Source organism: Adiantum capillus-veneris, chromosome 4 (genome assembly GCF_014529385.1).
Source record: "Adiantum capillus-veneris isolate H3 chromosome 4, ASM1452938v2, whole genome shotgun sequence".
NCBI classification, from domain to species: domain Eukaryota; kingdom Viridiplantae; phylum Streptophyta; class Polypodiopsida; order Polypodiales; family Pteridaceae; genus Adiantum; species Adiantum capillus-veneris.
Window position 1 is genome coordinate 16334902 of NC_140934.1, and position 26756 is coordinate 16361657.

A 26756-nucleotide genomic window follows, 5' to 3' on the forward strand; every position below is an offset into this window, starting at 1 on the left:
AAGGGGGTAATTGAATCAAGCAAAGGTAATATCATCCATTTAGTCTCTAGAACAAGGACCCATCTTACTCTAAATCAAGCGTAGTCAAATATTTCTTATTTCTCATAGAATTTGAGAGAGAGAGAGAGAGAGAGAGAGAGAGAGAGAGAGAGAGAGAGAAATAAAATGAATGTGTAATGGAAATGGCCTAAGAACTTTGAGAATAGCAGAATTAGGAGAACTAAAGAGAGCATTTTTGTGAGACTACTTTGAGAACATAGAGAATGAACTTAATTGATGTAGCAACATAATCAGAGTACTTAAATAACTTGGCATGAACAATAATTTTGCAAGAGAGAGAGTTTAGAGAACTTGACAACAATTGAGGACGGGATTTATGTGGATCCGGTACCCCCTCCAATAGGCTTTTGTATTATAGATTCTCCCATCAAGAGAGACTTGGTACAATACAATCTTTATGTTCCTTGTGACTTAGGTGATGCAATGAAGATGGAAAGCTTCATGCATCAGGAGCATAACATAGACTTTGTAAAAAGCATTAACTATCCCCAGCCTCAGTCCCAAGGCCTCAAACACTTTCAAAAGGTGGAGAGAGCTAGCGGGGAATGAAGGTAGGGAAGAGGAAGAAGAAACATACATAGGAGAAAGAAATAGTTCCTCACTTATCATCACTCTTCTTGCTAGCAAACATAATAGCATAGTAATGAAGATGGAGAAGATGGAAAGCTTAAGCATTGAAGCATGGCTCTTGGTTGGATTTGCATTCCATAGCCAAGAGTATTGGTGTAGGCTCTCAACTTCTCTACTAGCTTGGAGAAGGAGACGAAGCTCTTGCACTTTTCACTTCACACAATGGGGGTGTGTGTGTGTGTGTGTGTGGGAAGAGTATATCCCCCAGGTGTCCATTGTGTCTACAGTAGAGGAAGAGATGGAGGGTAGAGGATTGTGTGTGTGTGTGTGTGTGTGTGGGGGGGGGGGGGGGGGAAGAGTATATCCCCCAGGTGTCCACCGTGTCTATAGTAGAGGAAGAGATGGAGGGTAGAGGATTGAGTGTATGTGTTGTGCATGGTTGACTGCACGAACTTCTCTTGCGTTAGCTCTACTCCTGCGCGCTGGCCTACCCCTGCGCTAGCAATTTTCTCACAGCCCTTGCAGCGTGACCAGATTTCCTTGCACGCAGGCAACGCTTTTCACGTCCTGATCTCCCTGCGTATCCTGTGCAACTGTTTTGCCATTGTGTGTCTTAGGGTGTGTAGGTGTTTGTGTGTATGTGTGCAGTGTACCCTAGGTTCTTCGGATTTTAGCAGAGTGTGATATACAGTATACCATATGTTTCCTGATTTCAGCAGAGTGTCTGATTGTGACCAGTGAGTCGAAAAGTTTTTGAAGCCTAAGTATAGCGTGGTGTGTGTTCTTAAGAGTGTGTGCACCAATCAAGAGTGTGTGTGTATGTGTGTGTGTATGGGAGCTTCACATGGATTCGGTTGAGCAGTGTATATACAAGCGCCGAAAAGCCATGGAATCTTTGGATATGGATGCTTTAAGCCTTATCAACGAATGTTTGCATGAGGACTTCGAAGAAGCACGTCATGCCTGGGAAGGATTCGCCCTCATCATGGAAGTACGCATTCCTATACAGGAGCTTATGGATCATGTTGCTCAATATGCACTTAACGCAGTGATCCTTTTTTCCCCGGGTAGAATGCCTACGGCTCAGGATGTAGGCCAATGGGTTGATTTTCTACTCAAACGGCAAGAGTTCAAGGGTTTACTTTGGTGTGTGAGGTTTCTATGAAGTCTTGCTAGCCGACATGGATGCTCGGGATGCTCTGCTTGAAATGTCTCCTCTTTTCTTCAATACGCAGATGACTCATGTACTGCCCTAGGCTCTCACCAATTCTATGAGAGTCTCATTCGTCACAAGTGTCCCGTTTGGGTTGAGGTGGTCGACTTTCCTCGCACTTGGCGTCACTTTCTTCCTTTGTTTGTTGCTCAGCTGGGCAAAGTCATTTGCCCTCCTAAGCTGGACACAAACACAAACCGTTTTTGTATTCTTTGGGACACGGATATCCCCACACCAGCAGGTATTTTGATCAATTCTGGGGATATAGTGGTTGGAAAGCGTCCATTTAAACTTAAATAGGGAAAATTTGCAAATTCTTGCTTCCGCTGGGCAAATTTGGTCATATGCAATCCGAATGTCTATAACCAAATCTGCAACCACCTCCTTCAGTTGTCCCTACTCCTCAACCTCACTCACCTCCGAAATCTTCTACTGAGGTTCAAAGCGAAGGTGCTTCAACCTCCTCCCCGACAGCTGGGGCGAATAAAGGCAAAGGGAAACAATTACAATTGTCTGTACTTTGTGCTTCTCCAAATATTAAAGACAAAGGAAAAGGAAAAGAACAGGTCTCAACCTCTCAAACTTGGATAGTGCCCAAGAAACCCGCTAAAGCTGCTACACCCCGTATTTCGGCATCTTCTCATAATTATGTGCCCCCTTTGAAGAATGTTGCTCAGAAAAAACTCCCTTGTAATGACAACACTTCTTTGGTTGAAGCTTGGGACAAGGTGGTTCACTCTTACAAGGAAGTTGTTACAGGAGAAGCCTCTTCATCGCAAGGTGCCTTTATTTCCAATCATCCTGGTCCAGGTCTTGACCCACCTCCTAAGGTACCTACAGCTAGGGAGGATATGTCGATGGGATCTGATACTTGAGTTTTCTCCCCTTTTTCCCATTTCCTTGCCCACTTTATATACCATATAGAATGCATAGTTTTTTGAATTGCATTTCAAATAATGTGTGTGGGTTATGCAATCACGACAAGTGGCGGCTTACCTAGCACTATGTACATACATGTAAAGTGGACACTATGGTTCTCCAAGGGCAAAACCAACATCAATTTTCAGGACAAACTTCTTACTTTGCGGGCTACTAGATAGCTTATGCAGGATCAGCTGGCTATTCTATAGTGCTTATACTTGTTCGACATGAACTCTTCCCGACCTTGGTCTTCAATGACCCAGCTAGGAGATGGATGGTCATCCATGTATTGTTAATGGTGAAGTTTTTGAATTTGGAGGATTATATGCATACACAGCTTCTGCAGATAGGGCGTGGTTGTGGAGTGCTATCTCCTCTTATGGTTGGCGTTCCAAGGCATTTCTCTGTGGGGATTTTAATAATGCACCAAACCTTGCGAATAATACTACTAGGCATTCTCACATGCTTCATATGGAATGGCAATCATGGGATCAATTTATGTTGACATGTAATGGGCTTGATTTGTGACCCTTTTTGCATGCGATTGATCCAGGTTTCACTTTTCAGTATAATGCTCAATCTATGTATCGCACTCGGCTGGATCGCTGGTATCTTTTTCACATGCAACAGTATGATGACTTTGTATGTGAGATGAGGATTGATTATGCTATGTGTCTCTCGGATCATTTTTCCCTCCTAGTGCTTTGCTTTATGCGATCTCTACTCACCCCTTATTTATGTATTTGGATTCCTTGACTTCCACTGGTAGATTGCATGACCTGACTTTACCTTCTGGACAGAAGTTTGCTGGTCAGGCCTATGCGGATGACTCTTTGTTTATGCCTCGCAATCACTATGATGATGTACAGCAAATTATGCATACTCTTCACTTGTTTGGATTGGCAACAGGTCTCAAAGTTAACTTTTGCAAATCCAAGATATTGCCTCTGAAAGAGTGTGACTGGCATAAGATATTGTGGCCTGGGGAGATTGTTCCTCCATATGTTCTGGTTTGCCGTTTGGGTTATTCGCTGGGTTGGAATGTATCGGTGATGTAGAAACTGGATTGGGTGCTCCAACGTCTGCATTCCAAGTTAAATATTGGAAACTGTCCATGTGTCCACTTCATGTGCGTCTCAGGATTTTCCAATGCATCCTTGTGGCTTATGTGCATTTTTACTTGCCTTTGTTATCCTGGCCTCGGTTGCGCTTGCAGTCCCTCATGTCCAATATTTTAGAGCATTTTTGGCGACCTCGTCTAGCACAAAGGGTCTTCGGCTTCTATCTATGGACAAGTTGTGTTCTCCCAAGCGGCTTGGAGGGTTAAATATTTTGGACTTGCAACGTCATGTTTTGGCTCGGAAAGCTATGTTGTTGCTAGTTTTGGTGGAGCAGCAGCAACCCTAGGCTCTCATGGTCACACATTTGTGTACGCACATTGTCACCCCATTTTTTGGTCATTGAAAACCGACTTATTGGGATGTTGTTTTTGGGAAGCTTGAAGGACACATTCTTGGATGTCCCTTTACTTCTTCTCTCATTGTTGATTGGAAGGTTGTCACTTCGCATTTGGCTTGCAATGGTTGACAATCCTCTGTGGGTAACTCCCTTCATTTGGAGAGTCTGCATTGGAGCACGGCCTTCGCTTCCACTTTGGTTCAACGGTCTCCTCGCCAAGCATATTTTCTTTCCAAAAAGGAATATTTCAAGTGCATCAGGTGGTTGATGACTCGGGTTAGGTTCTTTCTTTCGCTGATGTAGTGTCCCGCTTTCGGTTGGGTCAGCACTATTCTTCTCTCTGTCGTGAAATTCAAAGGATGCTTGCTGATCACTCACCCATTTCTCCTTTGGATGTGGACTCTCGCTTCTCTGGTTGGAATCTGGCTACTACCAGATTAGACTGCATTTCAGCTGGCAGTGTCTATGCAATCCTTCAGTGTGATGTATGGATTGTGCATCATGGCAATTAGCTGTGGTCGCTTTTCGAGTCATCCTTGTGGTGGCAACACACATTGTCTTGCATTTGGCAGAGTCATCTACCTTTGAAGGAACGTGTTTTCTTCTGGCGCTACTTGGTGGGAGCTCTACCTGTTGGCAGTGTGTTACATGCTCGGGATATTGCGCCTTCCCGCTGCCTCAGATGCCTTGAAGCTGAGGAGACTGTGCCACACTTACTGTGGCATTGTCGCCGCTCCAGAGCCTTCATTCGGCAAGTGTCTAGTGCTCTTCGATTGTGTTTTCCTTCCGGCTCTTTTCACAGATGCTTTTGGCTTTTTGGGGTGCTCCAGTCACCCCAATCTTAGTTTGTGGTGTTCTTTACCTGAGTCAGATTTTTGACTTTGTGGGCCATCTGGCACTATAGGAACTCCCTAATGTTCCAAGGCACTTATGTTGACCCCTTTCCCTATTTCAAATTATCTCTTGGTCAAGCGCTGCATTTCGCTTATGACGCTGGAGACATCACTCTTGATACTTACAGGATTTACTTTGACTGCTTCTAGCCTTCGGAGCCTCATAGTGCTCCGCTTTTTGTATCCCTTTCTTTTCGTGGGTTTTCCTCGCTTTGAGGTTTCCCACTTGTAAATTGAAAGTGACAACTTTCCTGACCTTAGAGGCCTCTATAAAATTTTCCCCTGCATAAGCTCTATCAAACTGGAGGAAAGTAAGAGCCTTTGTCTTATCCTCAAAGCCGTTGAACATATCAAACTTCACAGTTCCACCACCTTCTTTGTATGCTTTTGGCTTTTCCAGTGCTCCCAAATTTTCATAGGGAATTGTTTGCAAAATGGGCATTGTAATAGGGATCATCGGCGCCCCTTGGCCATTGACATATTGCGTCACTGGTGCCATATGTGCCTACTAGTCCGAAAACCCTGCCATGCCAAAATTGCCCTATGGCATCCCAAATTGGCCCGGATTGCATTGAAACCCTTCTTGCATGCCAATATTTCCATACATGGGGCTTGGCATCATGCTTTGCATACCCCCAAACAGTGTTCCTTGCATATATTTCTAGTTTCCAAGCGCATAACCAGCCATGCTCTGAAACACTGATCCACCTCGGAAATATTCAGGATGTACCATTTAATGCAACATTTGGACTCTGAAAGGTGGTTGGTTGAACTTGTAAAGCCTTTGGAATAGGCGTTCTAACCACCTATTTGTGGAGAGAAGGAAATTGTCTTGGAGCCCCAACCGACTCCGCAACATGAGGGTGCTCCCTGCCTTGCTAGGACGCCCAAGGGACCTGGGCGTGAGCCTCAACAGGCTCTACTGCATAAGACAGTTTCGTTGTCTGCTGTGATACTGGTAACGCTTACAGAAATTCCATAAAGCTATGATTTTGCACCAACCCAAAGAACACATTCATAGCGGCAATCAAATGTGTCCTAAATGCATCCTCGTCTAGTTACCCAGTCATACACCCTTGACCTTGTGGAGCATTCAAATCAAAAAATGGTAAAGACCGGGGTGGTTGTGAACTCTCGCCAACCTCGAACACAGGAGGAATAGCTTGTCTGTCTTGTGAAGAGGAACCCTCTTCCCTGGCGTCGTTTGTCTTGTCATCCATAGTGTAATTCCAAGTTCCTGTGCTCTGTATCTTCGCCACAAACCAAGGCTCACTCTTTAAGGAAAAAGTGATTCTGTCCCGGCGACAAAACCATGAAACCGGCCCGTAGGGCTGTAGACTTTAGCTTTCACCTGATCTTTACAATGTTAACTTTATGACACAAGGAATAAGCCTGTGATTGGAAATAACACTTTAAACGAACCACGGCCTGATAGCTAGAGTGCTACCAAGCAGACAGCGACACCCTGTAGGCCCCAAAGACTGGCGCCCCTTTCGGTAATTCTTTATTCTTATTGCAAATAGACGATCCTCACACTTTCACCTAACTCTCACCAAACTATCCAAACCTGTCCATGGCTGCAATTGCATATTTTTTACCCAATTTTGCCAGCATAACCAAACACCTCTATAGGTCAAAAGTACATGTCAAGGACAACTTTCCCTTGCAATTTGAAAGCTTTACAGTGAGCTGCAAGTCAATTCCAGCGTGCTATAATTCCCTGTTTAGTAGGTGCCCAAAGCCCTGTTTAAGCATCCCAAGGCTCCCTTGGCGATGCCCTGCAGTTTGGGTGTGAATCCCTAAACCTGCAGAAAAACACAGCACACTGTAATTTTCTGTTTTGGAGCGTTTTAGGCAGAGCGAACACGTCTACACCTGCCTCAGGTGCTCCTGCACACAATGGGATAGTTCCCCTTTGAAACGGACGAGTTTTCACGCGGGAAAACTCTCCGTTTTCGCAATCCTTCGCGATGGAATTGTGTGTACCTGTGGAGGATTACCAATTAGCTAATCCGGTACCTGTTCACAAGGCTCTTGCCTTGGCAAAAGCGCATAAACCACCCAGAACTGTACATGGTCATTTGAGAAGCCCAACTAGTGGGACATTACCATCGGTGCGAAGGCGAGAGAGAGATGCGCGAGAGCTCGCGCAAATTGTCGCGCTACATGAGACAAGAGAGAAGGCAAGCTTTCCATTAGAGCTGTGATCATGTGCACCTACTACTCACACACACACTCTAGTCTCTTATGAAGCCAGAAATCAGCCCCCTTTCTCAAAATGGGTGCCCCCTCAAGGATGAGACTTCTAGAGAGTGTGTCTGGCTTGCAGGTTGCTCTCCTACTACCATGTGTCCAGTTTGCCTCTTTCAAGTTAAATTTGTAATAGCCACCGACTTATAAAGTGTAGTGAGGGGCCCAGATGACTTTGAACTAAAGCCTAGACATCCTTTTACTACTTGGAGTCCAATGCCGACTGGCCTGACCATCTCATGGCGACCTGTCCTTCCCACTACGGGTGAAACTCTCGGCTGTGAGCGTTTCACACTGGCCACACAATGTCCGGTCATTTGTGACTTCAACAAGTGGGTCCCAAAAATCAAATAAAAATCAAGGGAAAGAAACCAACAACTAAGGTTAGTGGTTGCCACAGCCTCGTGATAGCGAGCTCTGAAGCACGACTTGTTATTCGTTCTATAGCCTGGTTCAGATCTTTGTAGCCCTTGCCAACACATTTTTCACACTGATGAGATGCCTGATAGCATGAGTGAGGATCTAATATATCTTATTCCCAAGGAAGGAGGCTCCTTGAATGAGATTCGGCAGTGACGGCCCGTCACCATTCTCAACTGAGCTTACAAAATCTTAGCAAAGGCTCTGAGTTTGAGGATTCATCCGCCACTACTTGAGAGCATTATCCATGAGACCCAGGCAGGCTTTGTCAAGGAGCGCAATATCCTTGACATCTTTACCTTCTGGGAGGCTTCAACCATCGCACGTCTCCGAGGACCTTGAGATGCTCTTTCTCAATTTTGAGAAGGCATACGGTAGAGTTGACTAGGACCTCCTAGAGGGCACTCTATGCAGGATGGGGTTTTCAGATGCTTGGATCTAAGGAGTGTCAGCTCTCTATAGATGTGCACACAGTCCGGTGCTCTTGGCAGGGGAAAGAGGGGAACGCTTCTCTCTTGCCCCCTGCCTCTTTCTCTTTTATGCTGAGGCGATGAGCATATTTTTGACTTCACAGGAGGTTAGTCTTCGTGATTTAGAGCTCCCTATTAGGGGAGACGAGTTGCCAGACGCTGAGTTTCTCACGTTGACTTTCTGGGGAGATGAGAAATACACAGCCTAGATGCAAGAATGCAAAACTGTTGTTATTTTTACACTTTTTTTGTGGTGTTTAGAGAGAGTAATGCTTCTTGTAAAAGGATTGAAGAAAGATGAGATTGTTATCGCTGTGTAATCGTTTGCTGGAGTATTATGTCTTCATCTTTGCTCGTCTTTTCAGCGGTCCTTATTTTAGAAATATTATCATAATCAGCTTGTTGCCTATTAGCTTGGCATTTTTGAATGGTGCCTTTATTTCCAATCACATTAATTTACAAAATAACTCCGTGGCAAAGTGGTAAAAGGGATGATCTTAGGCTTAACTGCCTATTAAGGTTTCAAGTTTCTTTTTTTCTTATTCTTCTTTCTTTTTGAGAAGATGTATGTGGGTTCATTTCTCATATGAACAATATTGTTCGATTGCTTGTGTTTGACTTTTCTTGTTCATGATTTCGCTCTACATCTACCTAGTAAATAAGGTGGATGTGGTGCCCTACAATTCATATACAAAGTGAAAACTTTTGAGGATTCAAAACTATTTACAGAATCTTTTGTGCTATGGCAGTGTATCCTTGCTGAGCCTTCGAAAGCTTATGTCTTCATAACAAAGTGCAAAGTCCAACTCACCATTTAACTGTGCCAGACTAGGGCTGTGGACTACCCCACATGCATCAATATGCATGAAATCGGCCTGTTGTTGAATAGTCTGTCTTAACATTATTAGGTGTCAAAACTGATGCTGGTGCATCCCAGACCATATAAGTGTAGGGCGCTTGCAATCACACCCAAACTGACTGTTTTCCTCCACCCTTATATGCACATTTTATAGCTTGTTCAGTTCAGTACACCATGGTTCATATTTTTTTTCCATTGAGGGAGCATGGATCTTTTCCTTTCAAAAAAGCAATTGCAGTTGATTTTAAAGGACCAAAAGCCAAGGATCCACAGTTTATTTTTTCTGAACTTATTGTTGTTCCAAATGCTCCATAGCTAAAAAGAATGGGTCTGCAAAATCATTTTTTGTTCCAGATTCTTCTCGCTGGAGGGTCTTCACTGGAGGCTTGGAAGCAAAAAGGATCCAGTGAGACAAAAGTCAAGAAGATTTGTTCAGTGCTTTATAGTCCCATTTTTCAGCAGGTTTTAGCAACAAAAGTTTCACAGCTTCCTAGCTCTGTTTCATTTGTGATCTTTCAAATCATAAGATATTTCTTGATTAGTTTTCTTCCCACAAGCTAACAACTCTCGAGTAACATGGACTATAAATGTACCACATGAGAAAAGCATCCTCACACTAGACACATTCAAAACTTTTTGACTCTTCTGGAACCAGAGGAGGAAAAGCCATAAACATGAGGCTGATACTAGCATTGTGTGCTTCCTTCGCACATCAATAGGAAGGATATGCCAAGCTCATAACAAGTCCAAACTTCTGGGCTACATTGGTTCTTTATTGGTGTCACATGCTTCCTAGCATGGTAGGAGGCCACCAAGCACAAACAACCCATCAAGCTGAGTCCAAGGGGCAAAAGAGCTTGGAGCCAAGCATGAGACATGTGGCCCATGAGTTGTAGTTCAAAATACGGCCTGATTTACAGGCGTTGTATGGCTGTTTGCTGACGTGGAAAAATAGCTACATTCAAGTGCTTTTGGGAGACATGTGGTGTGTGAGTTGCAGTGCAAAATACGGTCGGATTTACGGGGATTGTATGGCCATTTCCTAACGTGGAAAAATAGCTACAGTAGAGTGCTTCTGGGCGGCATATTATAATAGTTGACTTTCAAGTGCTTTTAAACATCAGTTTAGTTGCAAAAGATTCTTAAAGTCCTTTTGGGCAAGTCCTTATAAATTAAAGGTGAAGGGCCAGTTGTAAGGAGATTGAGTGAGTGGTATCGCTTAGAGAATAGTTGTGTCATGACAGCTCATCAATAAAACAAAGTACCGCAAAGGGCGCGTATATGGAGGCCAACAATCTCTAGTAGGCTATAGTGTCACTAAACATGGACAATAGTTCCAGCTGGCTTTGTACAGAGGTTACAATTAACCTTGGGTTCACACTGGGTGGGCTCTCACCTGGGTGTAGCGGAGATAATGTGTCATGCCCTCTATAGTGGGTGCTCCTCAGTGCAATGTGTCTAATATCTCACTCCACAGAATGAAAACACAGAAGACAAAGAACAACAGAGCAGAGCAACAACAGTACAACTCAGCAGATCATGAACAACACGAACATTGACAAACTCAAAGAAACCGATATAGACTTTGGCATGGCAGCACACTCAGCTCCAGCCCAAATCTCATAGGTACAGTGGGGGTGTCAAGACTCAACTGTGCAGGGATGGTGCAGACGTGCTGTGTACAACTCTGATGAGAGACTCTAGATGACTGACCACACAAAAGTAGATAATGATGCGTCCCGACAACTGGAACCAACCACTCATATGTATCTCCTAAGAGTCACCAACAGCTGGCAGATATCCCAATCCAGCTAAGCCTATCTCTTAACTGAGGTGGTAGTGATTTGGCCACCGTGTCCATTGGACCACCATCGTAACACTTGCCACGTGTCACTACCCAGGCGAGAGTCCACCCAGTGTGAACTCAATCCCAACTGCAACTACTGAAATAATTGTTTGTCCTGCACCAATGACACTGTAGCCCTGCTACAGGTTGCCCGCCACAAGACCACTCACCGTCCCGGTGAGACAAACACTGAAAAACTGACAAATCATAGAGAATATTGAAACTAGAGAGGCCACTGAAACTGGAAGAGGAAAATGTAGATCAACCAGACTAAAGAAGCTGCGTGTAGAGAAGATCATAAGTTTTGAGGGAAAGGGATGTAGTCAACTGTAGGAGATGATGAAGAAGTATAGATACTGCTAGCACGAGAGATAATCTGCCAGAGGCAAAATGGAAGAATGCGCCAGCATGAACAAAAGCCTGAAAGTCACAAGGGGACTGTAAATGGGCCAAAAGGCTAACAGTTGGCTAGCAGAAGGCTTTCGGGCTCAGGTCACCACTTGAATTCGCGAAATTTTCTTTGGTATTCTTCAAGACAGCTCAAAATCTGACTGTTTACCAAAACCCTTCTATTTCTTTGTGAAGGATATTGTGAAGTCTTGTGATTGCCACTTGCAAAGAAGGATCTGAGTTGAACAGTTTGCATGGGTAAAGCAATATCTGGATGGTCCTTTTCTATTTCCAAAGGGGGGATTATAAAAAGCCGTTCTCGAAAGGAGCGATCCAGAGATGGGATGAATGGAAGCTGTTTCTCTCATGTGAGGACTCGGAAGGAGAAAAGGGGGTGGATAAGGGCCGGGGAAAAGGGGGTGGGTAGGGGCGAGGAGAGAGGAAGGGGGTCAGTAGGGGCGAGGGGTGAGGGTAGGGTATAGGGGGGTGGGTAGGGGCGAGTGAGGGTGGGAGAGGGTGGATAGGGGCGAGTGAGAGAGGGTAGGAACGAGGAGAGAGAAAGGGGTGGGTAGGGGCGAGTGAGAGAGGGTAGGGGCGAGTGAGTGGGAGGGGGTGGGTAGGGGCAAGGGCAAGAGAGGGGGTGGGTAGGGGCGAGGGGATATGGGATAGGGGCGAGGGCAAGAGGGGGTGGATAGGGCAAGTAGGGGTAGGGTAGGGACGAGGGGATAGCGGGTAGGGGCGAGTGAGTGGGAGGGGGTGGGTAGGGGCAAGAAGATAGGGGGTAGGGGCGAGTGAGTGTTGGGAGGGGGAGGGTAGGGGCGTGGGCAAGAGAGGTGGGTAAGGGTGTGGGGTGGAGCGAGGGGATGTGGAGAGGTAGAGGAGCTGGGTAGGAAACAGCAAATAGCCGACAAGAGCAAGAGACAATGAGAACATAGCAGAGACCATGACTTGAGTTGTCATAATGGCAGCACCGACGGAAAAACTTCCTCCTATTGTGCTCCTTTGCGATCTTACCAAGTGTTAATGCTTTCAGTAAAGGGCCAACTAAGCGATCAATTGTTGGCTCAAGCGCTCATTGGGCTCAGTTACGGTAGGAACACTGAAAAAGGGTGTGATCTCAGTCAAAGGTTGAATAGATAGTCCATAACAAGGCATAGGCTTGGTAGCTTCCAACCACACTAGCAGATCTTCGTCTAACCCTTCAGGTGTAGTAGGTTGTTCTTGTTCAGGGTTGGTTTCCATTGACAGAGAAACTTGCTGCACAATGGGATCCATACCTCCTTCTAACCGAATGGGTTGCATTGGGGAGCCAGGAGTATGTATCCACATGGCGTCCTTTCCCCAATCATGAAGTGCTTTAGTGTGTCGCAGCCATGGTCTACCGATGAGCAAGGGAAATCCGCCCTCAACCTGGGGAAGACGAACCACGACAAAATCAAAGTTAAAGGTAAAGTCTTGCCTGCAGAGGCACTTTGTCCACTATGCCCACTGGGTGGACTGTCCGTTGGTAGGCCAATGTAACTCGGAAGGGAGCAGGGCAAGTAGGTTGTAGACCAAGAGCTAACATAGTAAACTCATGCATTAGATTGATGCCAGATCCACCATCCACTATCACTCCTGAGAAGTGCCGCCCCAAGACGGACACAGTGAAATGAGGGCATCTATAATCAATGAGGGGGGCAGCGGGATGGGATATCATATAGGAATCTGATGGTTGCACTGGGAGGTGCCCGGCACTAGGACCTGCTCCGGGGTAAAGTGATTGAATAACTACAAGGGTATCACTTCTAAAACTCGCATCTAGCCGTAGTAGGTCATATAGGGATACTTGTTGGAATGTGTTCTTCAAGATTGTCTCTGCTGTAAGATTTTCTTTTTCTACCAATGGTTTCTCTGGAAACTTAATACTCACCTTAGCTAGAACGCTTGTGAGCTCCTCCATGGCTGTCTGTGCAAGAGCTTGTTACACTGGAGCTTCCTGTAACACAAGGGATGAGAAGTTTATTGATGGGGTGACTGGGGAGGTGTAGAACTAGTTGAGGAATTGGAGGTAGTTGCAGGGAAGGTCTGGAAGGTAGGGGTAATGGGGCTGGTGGACTTCTACTTGGCAAGAAGGGTTGATGCTTCCTGTGGTAATACTTCAGAGGACTTAATAGTGGGCTTTGTCGCTCTTTTGACTGCCTTGTATGTGTCATGCAGTAACCAAAAGCCCACCCAAGCTTTGAGCACAAAGACCTTTAACTTGCTGAAAACTGGTCCCACTCGCCACTAGACCAAGGCGAGAGAGAGATTATACCACTTGGCTTGACGTGGACGAGAGAGGACTAGACCCAGCCTACTCTGGTGAGACTTGGACGAGAGGGGACTAGACCAGGACGAGTGACTAGACTAGCTGGTCTAGTATTAAGCTTGACAGACCAAGCTGGACTAAGCTAGTCCAGACCAACACAGGCGAGAGCTTAAACGAGCTAGCTCCTCGACCTGTAGGAACAGTGGAGGGAAACTTCAGTTGAGGTCCCACCAGGCGTGCCAAAAATGAGAGCACCTGTAGCGGAGATAATGGGTCGTGCCCTCTATAGTGGGTTCTCCTCAGTGCAATGTGCGTGATATCTCACTCCACAGAATGAAAACACAGAAGACAAAGAACAACAGAGCAGAGCAACAACAGTACGACTCAGCAGATCATGAACAGCACGAACATCCACAAACTTAAAGAAATCAATACAGACTCTGGCATGGCAGCACACTCAGCTCCAGCCCAGATCTCATAGGTACAGTGGGGGTGTCCAGACTCAACTGTGCAAGGATGGTGCAGACGTGCTATGTACAACTCTGATGAGAGACTCTGGAACCAACCACTCATATGAATCTCCTAAGAGTCACCAACAGCTGGCAGATATCCCAATCCAGCTAAGCCTATCTCCTAACTGAGGTGGTGGTGATCTAGACACGGTGTCCACTGGACCACCATCATAACACTTGCCATGTGTCACTGCCCAAGCGAGAGTCCGCGCAGTGTGAACTCAAGCCCAACTGCAACTACTGAACTAGCTGTCTGTCATGCACCCATGACACTGTAGCCCTGCTACACTGGGCAATGACGTGTGACGGACAGAGGGAGTGGTGGTCTAGAGGACACGCTCGCCAGCTCACTGCCATCATAGTTCGGAGATAGGTGGAGCAGAAGTGTCAGGATATTTTTGTTAGCCGTTGGCTGCCCGTTACATAGAAGAGAAGAGGAAAAGATTTTTATTTTTATTTTCTATGTGTGTGTTTGTGTTCGTGTGTGTGTGTGTGTGTGTGTGAAGAGATTCTCTTTGTTTAGAGAGTCTACATTGGAGCAGGGCCTTCACTTCGACTTTGGTTCAACGGTCTCCTCGCCAAGCATATTTTCTTGCCCAGAAAGGAATCTGTCAGGTGCATCAGGTGCTTGATGGCTCGGGTTATGTTCTTTCGTTCGTTGATGCAGTGTCCGGCTTTCGGTTGGGTCCTCACTATTCTTCTCTTTGGCGGGAAATTCAAAGGATGCTTGTTGATTACTCATCCATTCCTCCTTGGATGTGGACTCTCGCTTCTTTGATTGGAATCTGGCTACGACTAGATTGGACTGCATCTCAGCTGGCAGTGTATATGCCATCCTTCAGTCTGATATATGGATTGTGCATCATGGTAATCGGTTGTGGTTGCTCTCCGAGTCATCCTTGTGGTGGCAACACACAATGTCTCTCGTATTTGGCAAAGTCATCTACCTTTGAAGGAACGGGTTTTCTTGTGGCGCTGCTGGGTGGGAGCTCTACCTGTTGACAGTGTGTTACATACTCGGCATATTGCACCTTCCCACTGCCCCAGATGCCTTGAAGCTGAGGAGACCATGCCACACTTGCTATGGCGTTGTCGCCACTCCAGAGCCTTCATTCGGCAAGTGTCGACTGCTCTTCGGCTGCGTTTTCCTTCTGGGTCTTTTCACAGACGCTTTTGGCTTTTTGGAGTGCTTCGGTCATCACATTCTCAGTTTGCGGTGGTCTTCACCTAGGTCAGATTTTGGACTCTGTGGGCCATCTGGCACCATAGGAACTCTTTAATGTTCCAAGGCACCTATGTTGACCCCTTTCCCTATTTCAAATCATCTCTTGGTGAAGCACTACATTTTGCTCATGACATTGAAGACATCACTCTTGATGCCTGCAGGATTTACTTTGACTGTTTCTAGCTTTCGGAGCCTTATAGTGCTCAGCTCTTTGTATCCCTTTCTTTCCGTGGGTTTTCCTCGCTTTGAGGTTTCCCACTTGTAAAGTAATCAAAGCAAATTTACTTTAAAAAAAAGTGTGTGTATGTGAAGTGTGTGTGTGTAGCTGTTTAAATCTTAACTAATAAGACATGATTGAATTTTTACATTCAAAAGACAGCTGGCCAAGGAATAATGAACTGATATGTACAAAAATAACTCAGTATCAGAATTATTTAGGTACAATGATTGTAGGAAAGAGATCCTCTTTCAGTAAGACAAACAGTAAAAGAACTTCCCCATTCCTCAGTGAGTACATCATTAAAGTAAGGTTGCTTGTCAAAGAAAAGAAAACCCTCCAAGATAAAATAGAGTCCTTACCTGCATCCATCCAAACAAGACAACAATTCAGTTAGCCTTGGATGTGATTTACAGGTATCAATGGACCATATCAGCTGTTATCCATGTCCATCTTATAGAATTTAATTACTTTAGACAAGCTTAGGTCATTTAGAGTTTGTATGTTTTAGCAGTCTTTACATATTTCTTCAAAATTGAGTGGTACAATCTACCTTTTAATCTGAGTAGTGAAGTCCACCAGGAATCAAAAAAAGCTTTTTATAGTGAGTTTTGCTTGTTTCTCCATAGCTCGGTAGCTATGCTTATACTGACAGTAGCAACCATATACTTACCAATCGCACTTGATATGAATGGAACCTTGGGTTTTGAAAACTTGTTTTTCATCAAAAATGGTGATGAATCTCTGCCGGACACTTGCACGGATATGTCTGGTTTTTTTTTTTTAATGAACTATGGCAACACTTGGACTTCTACACAATCCTTTCCCTCATGATTTCATATGAGGAGAAGGTGTTGGGGTTATCTTAGCCCATCTAGTACCCATGACGGTGAAAACTTGAAAGTATCTCAACTCAAACAGGGCTGAACACTACCGAACTGTATGGGATGCTAAGGACTTAAACTTGAAGTTTGAAGGTAAGTATATGGTGATTACTCTCAGCTTTGGCGTTAAAATACTGGCCTTTGGCTCATGACATAAGGTTCCACTTGAAAAAATGGAGTTTTTTTTATACCAGATGAATCTTTTTGTACCTTTTCCCTCTTGCGCAAGATGCCTTTCCCTTTGGCCATTTTGGAACGGTCTTGCTCTTTTGGATCATCTTGAAGGGTGAGAACTGCTTTTGCATCTCTCTTTTGCTGCATAATCTGCACTACCCAATACATAATAGGGGCTGCATAGCAATTGAACCTTTCCGCTTTCCCTTTACGCTGAGTCCGAAAACGCTTTGCCTTGTCCTGGAGCGCTTTAAACAGCAGATGGTGAAATGGATACGGCAGGCAGTGGTAGAAACAAAAAAAAGCATCGCATATTGCTGGAGAACCCGGAGAAGATGGAACCCCCGTTCTTTCCGGTGCGCGCAGTAAAAAATAATACTGTAACACTGAATACAGTTGCTGACTCCTGTGATAGTCTGGATGTGAGTCCAGCAAAAGTTCCTGACAAGCATTTGCAGTTTCTTCTAGTGAGAGATTAGAGAAGGTTTTTGTTGCGGGCAGAAGAGCCAGCACAGTCAATATTCCCATAGCCTGTCCGATATCCTCCACTGTAAGTGTAGTACCATTCAGCTTTGGAAAACTGAGCAAGAGGAAAGTTAGCTTGGCAGAAGAGATATTGCAGGACAAATCGGCCTGAGCCAAAATTTGAAGACCCAAGTGTATCATTTGTTGCTGAGAGAACACATCCTTGAGTGCTTGATTCGGAGCCTGTAAGTGATATATCATTATTAAAGGTACCTTGGACGGGGCACCAGACGGGCGAGGCACCTGGAGTGTGGTGACTCTGTCAGCAGTGACTGACTGGGGTGAATCTTCCTCTGAAGATTCCACTGAAATCTGCTCTCAACTAGGAGTATAGTCTGATTTACTGTCAGAGCTATCCCCAGAGGCAGAGGACTCTTCCTGTGATTGCAGATGCTTTTCTCTATTCTGAGTACGAACCATCTTACTAAACTGTGCGGGGACTTCCAGTGAGAAATTGGAGTAGCAGGGCGCAGGATCTTCGGAGGCACCTGGCGATGGGAAGAATGTGGAGTCCAGATTATTCTTGTCGCTTCTGATATGAAGAAGTTGAGGCTGATTTACTTTTAAGTTGAAGCTAAAGGCAGGTAAGTATAGCTTCGCTTTCCAGTTGATTTCGCTTTTTTTTTAAATGTGATTTTCTGGTTTATGCTTTTGTTTTGTCCTTGATTGCTTTTTGCGCAAGCCAGGAGGCGAGGTTGGAGGAGGGCGAGGGCTTGAGGGGTTGAAGGGCGAGGGCGAGGCAAAGGGGAGGACCAAGACGAGGGGGAGGAACAAGGCGAGGGCGAGAGGGTGAGGGGGGCTAGGGGTAAGGGGGTGAGGTCGAGAGGGCGAGGGGGAAAGCTAGGGCTAGGGGTGAGGGGCTAGGGATAAGGGGCAATGGCGAGGGGAGGGATAGGGCAGGGGCTAGGGGGCTAGGGGCGAGGTGATGGGAAAGGGCTAGGGGCGAGGGGGAAGGGGAGGGTAGGGCGAGGGCGAGGGGGAAGGGGATGGGAAAGGGCGAGGGCGAGGGCGAGGGTGAGGGGAAGGGTTAGGGCGAGGGCGAGGGGGAAGGGGGAGGGAAAGAGTGAGGGCGAGGGCGAGGGCTAAGGGGATGCACAAGGGCGAGGGCAAGGGGGAAGGGGATGGGAAAGGGCGAGGGGAGGGTTAGGGCGAGGGTGAGGGGGAAGGGGATGGGAAAGGGCGAGGGCGAGGGCGAGGGCGAGGGCGAGGGCGAGGTGGAAGGGTTAGGGCGAGGGCGAGGGGAAAGGGGGAAGGGTATGGCTAGGGCTAGGGCGAGGGCGAGGGGATGGGAAAGGGTGAGGCACGCCAAAACTAGGGCGAGGGCAAGAGTAAGGGGCAGAGGCGAGGAGAGCAGGAAAGCGCTAGGGCTAGCATTAGGGCTTGGGGAGGGGGTTGAGAGGAGAGACAAAGTCTAGGGTAGAAAAATAAGAAAAATAAGGAGGGAGTTTTAACACGTAGGAAACTATCCCAGAGACCTTAAAGATTTAGCTACGACCAAATTAATAGAAAGCATTGATAAACTCGAGGTACTCAGAAGTGGCAGATAAAACGCGAATCATTTCATAAATAACTACCCCACTCAAAGATACAGAGGCATTTATGCATATCAAAGAAGTGAGTTTCACTTGAGAGGCAAAAGCTAAGAAAAGGAATTGAGTCGAGATTGAGGAGATTAGGTTATGCCCAAGAAAGACAGAGAGTGAAGGATAGAGTTGATCCAATTTAGAATCAAACCTATTGAGCTTAACAGAGTCTGCAGAAGAGAGCTGTTTAATGGAAGGGTGATTTGGTTATTGAAAGGTTCAGCAATCGGCGAAGCTCAACATTTGATGGTAGCTTGGTTAGACCCTTGAGGGGCAGCTTAAGCATGATAGCATTTGATCCGAGATCCATTGACTAAAGGAAGCGGAAATCCTTCGAGAGTGGCTAATTGTACAGCTCCGTGGGGTAGAATCTCCATCATCTTATATGGTCCTTGCCATGCTGGGACCAACTTCTTTGCTTTTTTCATAAACTTGGCCTGATAAAGTAGCACCAGTGCTCCTTGCTTTATTTGCGGTTTTCTGAGATGGCGATCATGCCAGGCTTTATGACGAATCTGCTCTGCCTCTAGAGCCAGTGAAGCCAAACCTCGGCTTTCCTCCAAAAGGAAAAGACGAGAGACAGATGCCAACCCAAATTTCCATTGGCACGAAGACTGTCCACTCGCGCGGATCCTGAGTTGAATTCGAAAGGTGCTATAGCTTCCAAACCGAAAGCCAATTGAAATGGGGTGTGATTGGTTGTGGCTTTGAAAGAAGTTCGATATGCCCAAAGTGTACCGTGGATAGCTTGAGTCCAAGTCGAGAGATGAAGATGACATGCTTTCCGCAGGAGTGCTATCAGAACCTTATTAGTGCTCTCTGCCTGCCCGTTTGCTCTAGGGTAATAGGAACAAGATTTTTGGTGAAAAATCTTGTAGTTGGCCAGCAAGGTAGAAATTGTTTCATTCACAAAGTGACTCCCCCTGTCACTTGTGATTTCCAAGGGACATCCAAACCTGCACAAAATATTTTCATAGAGAAACTTGACTACCGTAGTGCCAGTGCAGTCCGTTGTTGCAAGTACCTCTGCCCACTTTGTTGCGTAGTCTGTAGCCACCAAGAGATACTTCCGATTGCCAGGTTGGGCAGAGGGAGTAATTGGACCTACAAAATCTATGCCCCATCTCTCAAAGGGTTGCCATGCCATAGAGACCTGCAGAGGACGGTTTGACTATTTGCTCGGTTTAGGGCCACAGCGCTGACATACATCGCATACCTTTACATAGGCAATTGCATCGCGAAAAATATAGAGCCACCATAAGCCACACTGGAGAATCTTCTGTGCAGTAATATGACCAGGGTAATGGCCACCAGTGGGACCACTATGGGCATCCTCTAAAATATACTCGACTTCATGAGGAGAGACACACTGCCTCATAACACCATCCTGCCCTGATTTGTATAGCTGGCCCCCAATGAGAGTGAAAGGCCTAGACTTCAGCAACAGGCGTCTCTTCTGCAAGGGAGAAGCATTCTCTGGGTAGAGGCCAGTAGAAAGCAGATGCAAAACATCGCCGTACCATTCCAAAGTGGTATCCACCTTAAAGAGACTGCTATCAGGAAAGTCGTCAGCAACCCCTGTTGCTTCTTCACCAGTGTGAACGCGAGAAAGGTGGTAGGCAAGGACATGATGTTTGCCGGGCCTAAGTACCACTTCGAAATCGAACTCTTGAAATAAGAGTAGCCATCGCCATACTCTACCTGCAACCTACGGCTTGTTGAGTAGATATCGCAAGGCATGGTGATCAGTAATAACTGTGAAGTGGACCCCTATTAAGTAGTGCCGAAATTTTTGCAGAGCATACACAATAGCTAAACCTTCCCTTTCTGTGGTGCTATAGTTGCACTCTGCCTTGGTGAGTAGGCGACTCGCATAGTGAACAGGGCGATCCAGGTTATACTCCTTTCTAGGTTGAGTCAGCACCGCACCCACAGCGAGTTGACTAGCATCTGTATGCACATGAAAGATGAGAGACCAATCGGGAGCTACTAAGATAGGCGCTTCAGTGAGGCGTTTTTTAAGGTATGCAAATGCTTCAGCCTCTGCCTTTGACCATTGAAAGGGAACAGCAGCACTGGTTAGGCGGGTTAGGGGTTGAGCCACCTGTGCATACATGCGTATAAACCTGCGATGATAACCTGTGTGGCCTACAAAGCTCTGTACCCCTTTTGGGTTGATGGGAGGTGGTAACCTTAAGATTGCCACAATCTTCTCTGGGTCAGGCACTAAACCTTTAGCAGACACCACATGGCCTAGAAGTGTGCCTTCAGTAACCAAAAAATGACATTTGTTAGGATTTAGCTTTAGGCGTGCCTCTCTGCACCTAAGGAAGACAGCAGAGAGTTGAGCGAGGTGTTCCTCTAGGTTTTCCACTGGGGTTGAACATTGAGCACCTGAGAAGGTCGAAAAATCGTCCATGAAGATGCGAAGATGATCCGTAAGCAGAGGACAAAAAATGAGATATACCGCCCTATTGAAAGAAGGTGGGGCATTTTTAAACCCAAAAGACATTCGAGTGTATATAAAAATACCCCAGGGAGTCACAAAGGCTGTTTTCAGCTGATCACCTGGATGGATGCCCAACTGATTGTATCCACTAAACCCATCCATGAAACTGTACAATACATGCCCTGCTACATCTTCGAGCACACGCTCAGTGAAAGGTGTTGGGAAACCATCTGGGATAGTTACCTTATTCAGAGCACGGTAATCTACGCACACACAGATTTTGTTGGACTGCTTCTTAGGCGCTATCACCATGGGTGATAACCACTCAGAGTGCTCCACAGGTACAATGATCCCTGCAGGCCTCTTGCATTTTTTTTAACTCTGCCTTGACCACCTCAGCATACTTCGGGTTGAGCTTGTAAGCTCGGCCTCTTACAGCTTTAGCCCCTTCAACCAGAGGTATAGTGTGGACACCCAATTCTGGTGGAATCCCCTCTAAATCCTTGTAGGACCAAGCAAAAACATCTTTAAAAGAGTGTATGAAAGAGACTACCTGATTGAGTAATGCGGGATGCTCCCATAACCATGCTCCCATAACCAAGCTGCTATCAGTACGTGCTGAGGGTTGTCAGGATCTCCCAGGTTGACTTCTCTGACCGGGTCCGGGCGTGTAGCTGGAGAGGGTGCTTCTGAAGATGAGAGGTGAGCTGCCTCTTGGAGCTTCAAGACATCATGTGCAGGTGTTTGATCGATTGGCATACTCTTCTTGTAACCATCCCTGTGGGAGCTCCTCGAAGGGTAAATCTTCAGATGCAGACATGACAAAGTGCTTTTGTAGGGGGTCCGACTTGGGAGATGCTCCAGGAAGGGGGAAATCTTTGGCGAGTGCATGCAGAGGATATTTCTTTCCCCTTCGGTGATGTGTTATAGGTTCCCCAAGACCGAGGGCTTCCATCGGCGGGTCATTCGAAGCATGAGAATTTGGGGCTGACACACTTACTTCTTCGATTGTTGTACTGTCCGCTGTAGGACTTTGGACATCTGTGTCCTCCTGAGGAGTTTGAGAGAGAGTGTTACTGGCGGCACAGGTGAGTTTTGAATAGAGACCATGTAGCATGGCATCAATGTGGTAGCTTCCAACCACTGTAGCAGGTTCTCGTCAGACCCGTTAGGTGGGATGGGCTGCTCAGGGTCGGGATTGGACTGTACTGACAATGAGCTGTGATGAGCCACTGGATCCATCCCTCCTTCCAGTCGGATTGGTTGCATTTCGGAGCCGGGAGTGTGTATCCCACATGGCGTTGTTTCCCCAATCATGAAGTGCCTTAGTATGCCGCAACCATGGTCTACCAATCAGCAACGGGAATCCTCCCTCCACCTAAGAAAGACTGACCACCACAAAATCCAAGCTAAATGTGAAGTCTTGTACCTTCAAAGTCACCTTCTCTACTATGCCCACAGGATAGACTGTCCTCTGGTCTGCCAATGTAACGGTGAATGGAGTAGGGCGAGTAGGCTGCAGACCTAAGGCTGACATGGTAAATTCGGGCATTAGATTGATTCCAGACCCACCATCCACTATGACGCCTGAGAATGACTGCCCAAGAATAGATACAGTAAGACATGGACTTTTATAGTCGGTGAGGGGAGTAGCTGGATATGAAATCATGTAGGACTCCAAGGGCTGCACAGGTAGGTGCCCGCCACTAGGCCCTGTACCAGGGTACAAAGACTGAATTATTGAGAGGGTGTCACTTCTAAGGGTTGCATCTAGCCGGAGCATCTCATAAAGAGACACTTGCTGAAAGGTGTTCTTCAAGATTGCTTCCGCTGTGGGCCTAGCTCCTACAACCTCGGCCTCCTCGAGAACTTTGAATTGTTGCAAGTCAGCTACTGCTGTCAAAAAGGCTCCATCAATGTCCAAAAGCATAGAGATTGGCCTATTCTTTGCACCACTTACAGGTGCGACATTTTGAACAAGTTGCGGAAGGGTTGGACCGGATGGTCCCGTTGGCAAACTTAAACCCAGGGTTGCTCTTTGTGCTCGAGTGAGCACCCTTGTAGGCTCTGCTGCTTGTTGTGGCTGAACTGTATGTATAGCAGGTGCTGGCTGAGGGGTGGTGTTCACTGTGATTAGATTGATTTTCGGGAATGTAAACTCTTGCTGATCTTGATTTGGGCCTGAAGATGAGGATTCCCTTTGTTTGGGACAATCTTTACTGTAGTGGTCCTTAGACTCCGGACAATGTCTGCAAGGAGGAGACCCTTCAGGTAAAGGACACTTACTTTGGTAATGCTCATATTCACCGCATCTGTAGCATAGGATTGGCCGATTAGACGGACGAAATGGGGACGAGGTGGTCGCTGCTCTTGTTGTTGCATGGTGCTGGAGGCTGAGGTGTAGAAGCTTTGGGGAACTGAGGGAGTACTGGCATGATAAAAGTTGTGGGGTGCAAAGTTGTTGTGCATACCTTGCTGCATAGGGGGTGTTGTCAGCAGAGGAGGCAACGGGTTTTGATGGCCGTAGGGTGAGACCATGTTGGATGCAAGTGCTAGCCCTTGTTGGAGAGAAAGACCTAGATTTTGTTGTATTTGCCGCAATCCTTTGATAAAGTAACAATCCTTATCTTCGTGCCCAGGTTTTTCGCAGAAGTGGCAATAAGCCCGAAGGGGACAGTCCTGTGCAGGATGTCCAGGAGAGCGACAAGAGCTGCACCATACCATAGCTTTAGTCTCCTGCTGAGACCGAAGCTCTTCTAGTTCTCTCTTGATTTGATCCAAAGCCTCAAGGTGCGATGTTTTCTCTTGTCTCAGAGAGATTGATTTCTCTTCTTGGAGGACGCGTTGTAGTTTGAGGGCTTCGAGTTCCCTGCGCAAGGAAGTCAAAGGATCAGCAGGACTACCTTTTGAGAACACAGAGGGAGTATCTATGTGAGGAGAGTTGTTGAACAGCTTCCTAGCCCCCTCTATTCTAGTAGCAGCTGCGATGAATTCCTCCAGAGTGGCGTCAGGTCGGAGGCTCTCCCGGAGTTTTTGCTGAGAGGTTTTTGGAGGCGCCTTCTCCACCCACATCTTAACCATGAATTCACCAGGTTTCTGGGGAAGCTTGGCAACCAGAGACTTGGTTTTGGTCATAAGCTCTGCAAAAGTCTCCTCTAGCTAGAGCACCATGTTGGCCAACTCATCCAACACTTTCTCTTGGTAGTCGCCTGGCCTGAAAGCTACACAGAACTGTTGTCTTAAGTCTGCCCAAGTTGCAAAATGATTCTCTACAAACTGGCTGTACCATTTATCTGCTAAGCCGTCCAAGGTGGATGGAAAAAGTACCAGATAAGCATCTTCCCTCTTAAGACCACGTCCTCTACAGAGAGATACGAACCTCCGTGCATGGTCGTCCGCATCTTCCGAGGAGAGTCCTTTGAAGGTGGGGAACTTGATGTTTACCTTGGCCAACACACTAGCCAACGCCTCCATGGCCCCTTGTTGAGCCTGTTGCTCAATAGCCTGCTGTAGCAGAATAGGAGAGAGCTTTACTGGAAAAGGTGATCTGGAAGATGTGGAACCAGATGAAGGAATGGGGAATGAAGGAATGGGAGATGAAGGAATGGGGGATGTCGTATGTGGAGGTATGGTTGATGAGGTGAATGGACTTCTACTAGATACCACAGAGCGTCTTCTGTTATAGTGCTTCAGAGGGCTCAGTAGTGCGCTTTGACGCTCAACTGACCGCCTTGTATGTGTCATGCAGTGAACAACACAGGTCTAACACGGAACAAGTAAGGATAGTGACTAGACCACCTAGCTAGCAGGACGAGGAGGGCTGGACTAGGGCGAGGACTAGACCAGGACCAAAGACCAAGGACCAGGGAAGAGGACTAGGACTTGGGAGGACCAGACTTGTAAACTATCTACACAGTGTAAGCAAGTGTGCGGAGCCAGGTAACAACCGATTAGCTTCACGATTTTATCTCCACAAGAGTGAGACTTCCTTTGAGGTCCCACCGTGATCACCAAAATGAGAGCACCTGTAGCACGGATAATGTGTCGTGCTCTCTACAGTGGGTGGTCCTCAGTGCAATATGTGTGACAATCTCACTCAAACAGATTGAAACTCCCTCAAACAGACTGAACAGAAAGGAAACAATAGACGTCAACAGAGCTCGCAAAGACACAACAGCAGACCAGAACATATGACTCGACTATCTCAAAGACTGATACAGACTCTGGCATGGCAGCACACTCAGCTCCAGCCCTGGACTCACAGGTACAATGGGGGTGTCGAGGCTCAGATGTGTGTATGATCTCCTGCCAAATAGCTCAAAGTGTCTCTCCTAGGAGCTCCAAACGTCCCTCGAAAGCTCTGAAGCATCTAGCTTTCCAAATGAATCAGATTGCCAAATAGCTCAAACTGTCTCTCCTAGGAGCTCCAAACGTCCCTCGAAAGCTCTGAAGCATCTAGCTTTCCAAATGAATCAGATTGTAAGGCTACTCAAAAACTTCCAGTGCAGGTCCCTCTCCTATGTCCATACCATTGTCGTAAAGTCGAGATAATGGCACTGGCAAGGCTGTCCCCGAGTGAAGTGAATGGCGTAGCTTGTGGGCTCCGTCTCGTAGCTCAGGGCTGGCCTTGTGGTGGTGGACCAAGCTGCCGCTCCCCATGTGTACGCCCCCTCCGGTGAGAGAGGGGCCATGATACGAAGAATTCGAAGCCAAATCTGTTGTGCCCGTGGACAGTCCCACAAGCAATGATGTTGTGTCTCTAGCTGATGTCCGCAGCAGATGCACGCCGGAGGCAAGCCATTGTAGACCAGCCAGCTACCCACTTCAGAGCCCGTGTGAGCAACTAGCCACTGGAATGTAGATATCCTGCGAGCCTGGCGACTAGCCCAGAGCCGGGTCCAAAAATTTGCTAGGAACTCTTGAGTCAACCCGTGTAATCACCAGTGCTCTTCTGCTGCTTGAATAGCTGAACGCCTCGCTGTCAAGATGTGCCGGCCTAATCTGACAGTGTACTGGAAAAAATCAATGCCAGGGGCATCCGGCTCGTAAGGATCATGCCATATCCACTCTTCTGGGTCCCACTGTCTCTGTGAATATCCACCTGATCTCTGGGGCCCATGTGCCACCTACTGGGGGAGCTCGAGCTTGAATCCTCTGAAAGAGAAGCTCCTTCCACGGCTCGGAGCCAGGAAGGAGTCCTCGTACAATAAGCTTCCCTAGCAGGTCTACCTTCACCTGGGTGGGCTGTCCATCACGCTGAGATCAAAGGAAGTTCCTGATCAGCCGCTAAATCTGGCTAATACAAGAACTAGAAAAAATCAAGCAGGAGGTGATATACCACATAGTCGCCAAGAGAACCTGATTTTTCACCACAACCTTCCCAGCTAAAGAAAGTTGAGCGGTGCTCCAATAGAGTAGCTTCTTCCAAATGCTCAGAAGAAGAGGGGGAAATCTGCTGCTCAGGTGACAAATCCAGGCCAACCTAACATCCCAAATATCACATTGCAGTGCCAGGCGGAATCCATCTAAAACCAAGGTCAGGACTTC

The 26756-nt window shown here is 46.7% G+C and overlaps 1 protein-coding gene across 9 annotated transcripts in view; it reads left to right on the forward strand.

The window, feature by feature from the left end:
* LOC147458778 (uncharacterized) overlaps positions 1-26756 on the forward strand; it is a 372832-nt gene that overhangs the window by 271628 nt on the left and 74448 nt on the right. For all 9 annotated transcript variants that reach the window (XM_086510216.1, XM_086510214.1, XM_086510218.1 and 6 more), the window contains one exon: positions 9469-9576. In XM_086510216.1, the coding sequence (XP_086366342.1) occupies positions 9469-9576 (108 nt within the window). The remainder of the gene's footprint in view (positions 1-9468; positions 9577-26756) is intronic.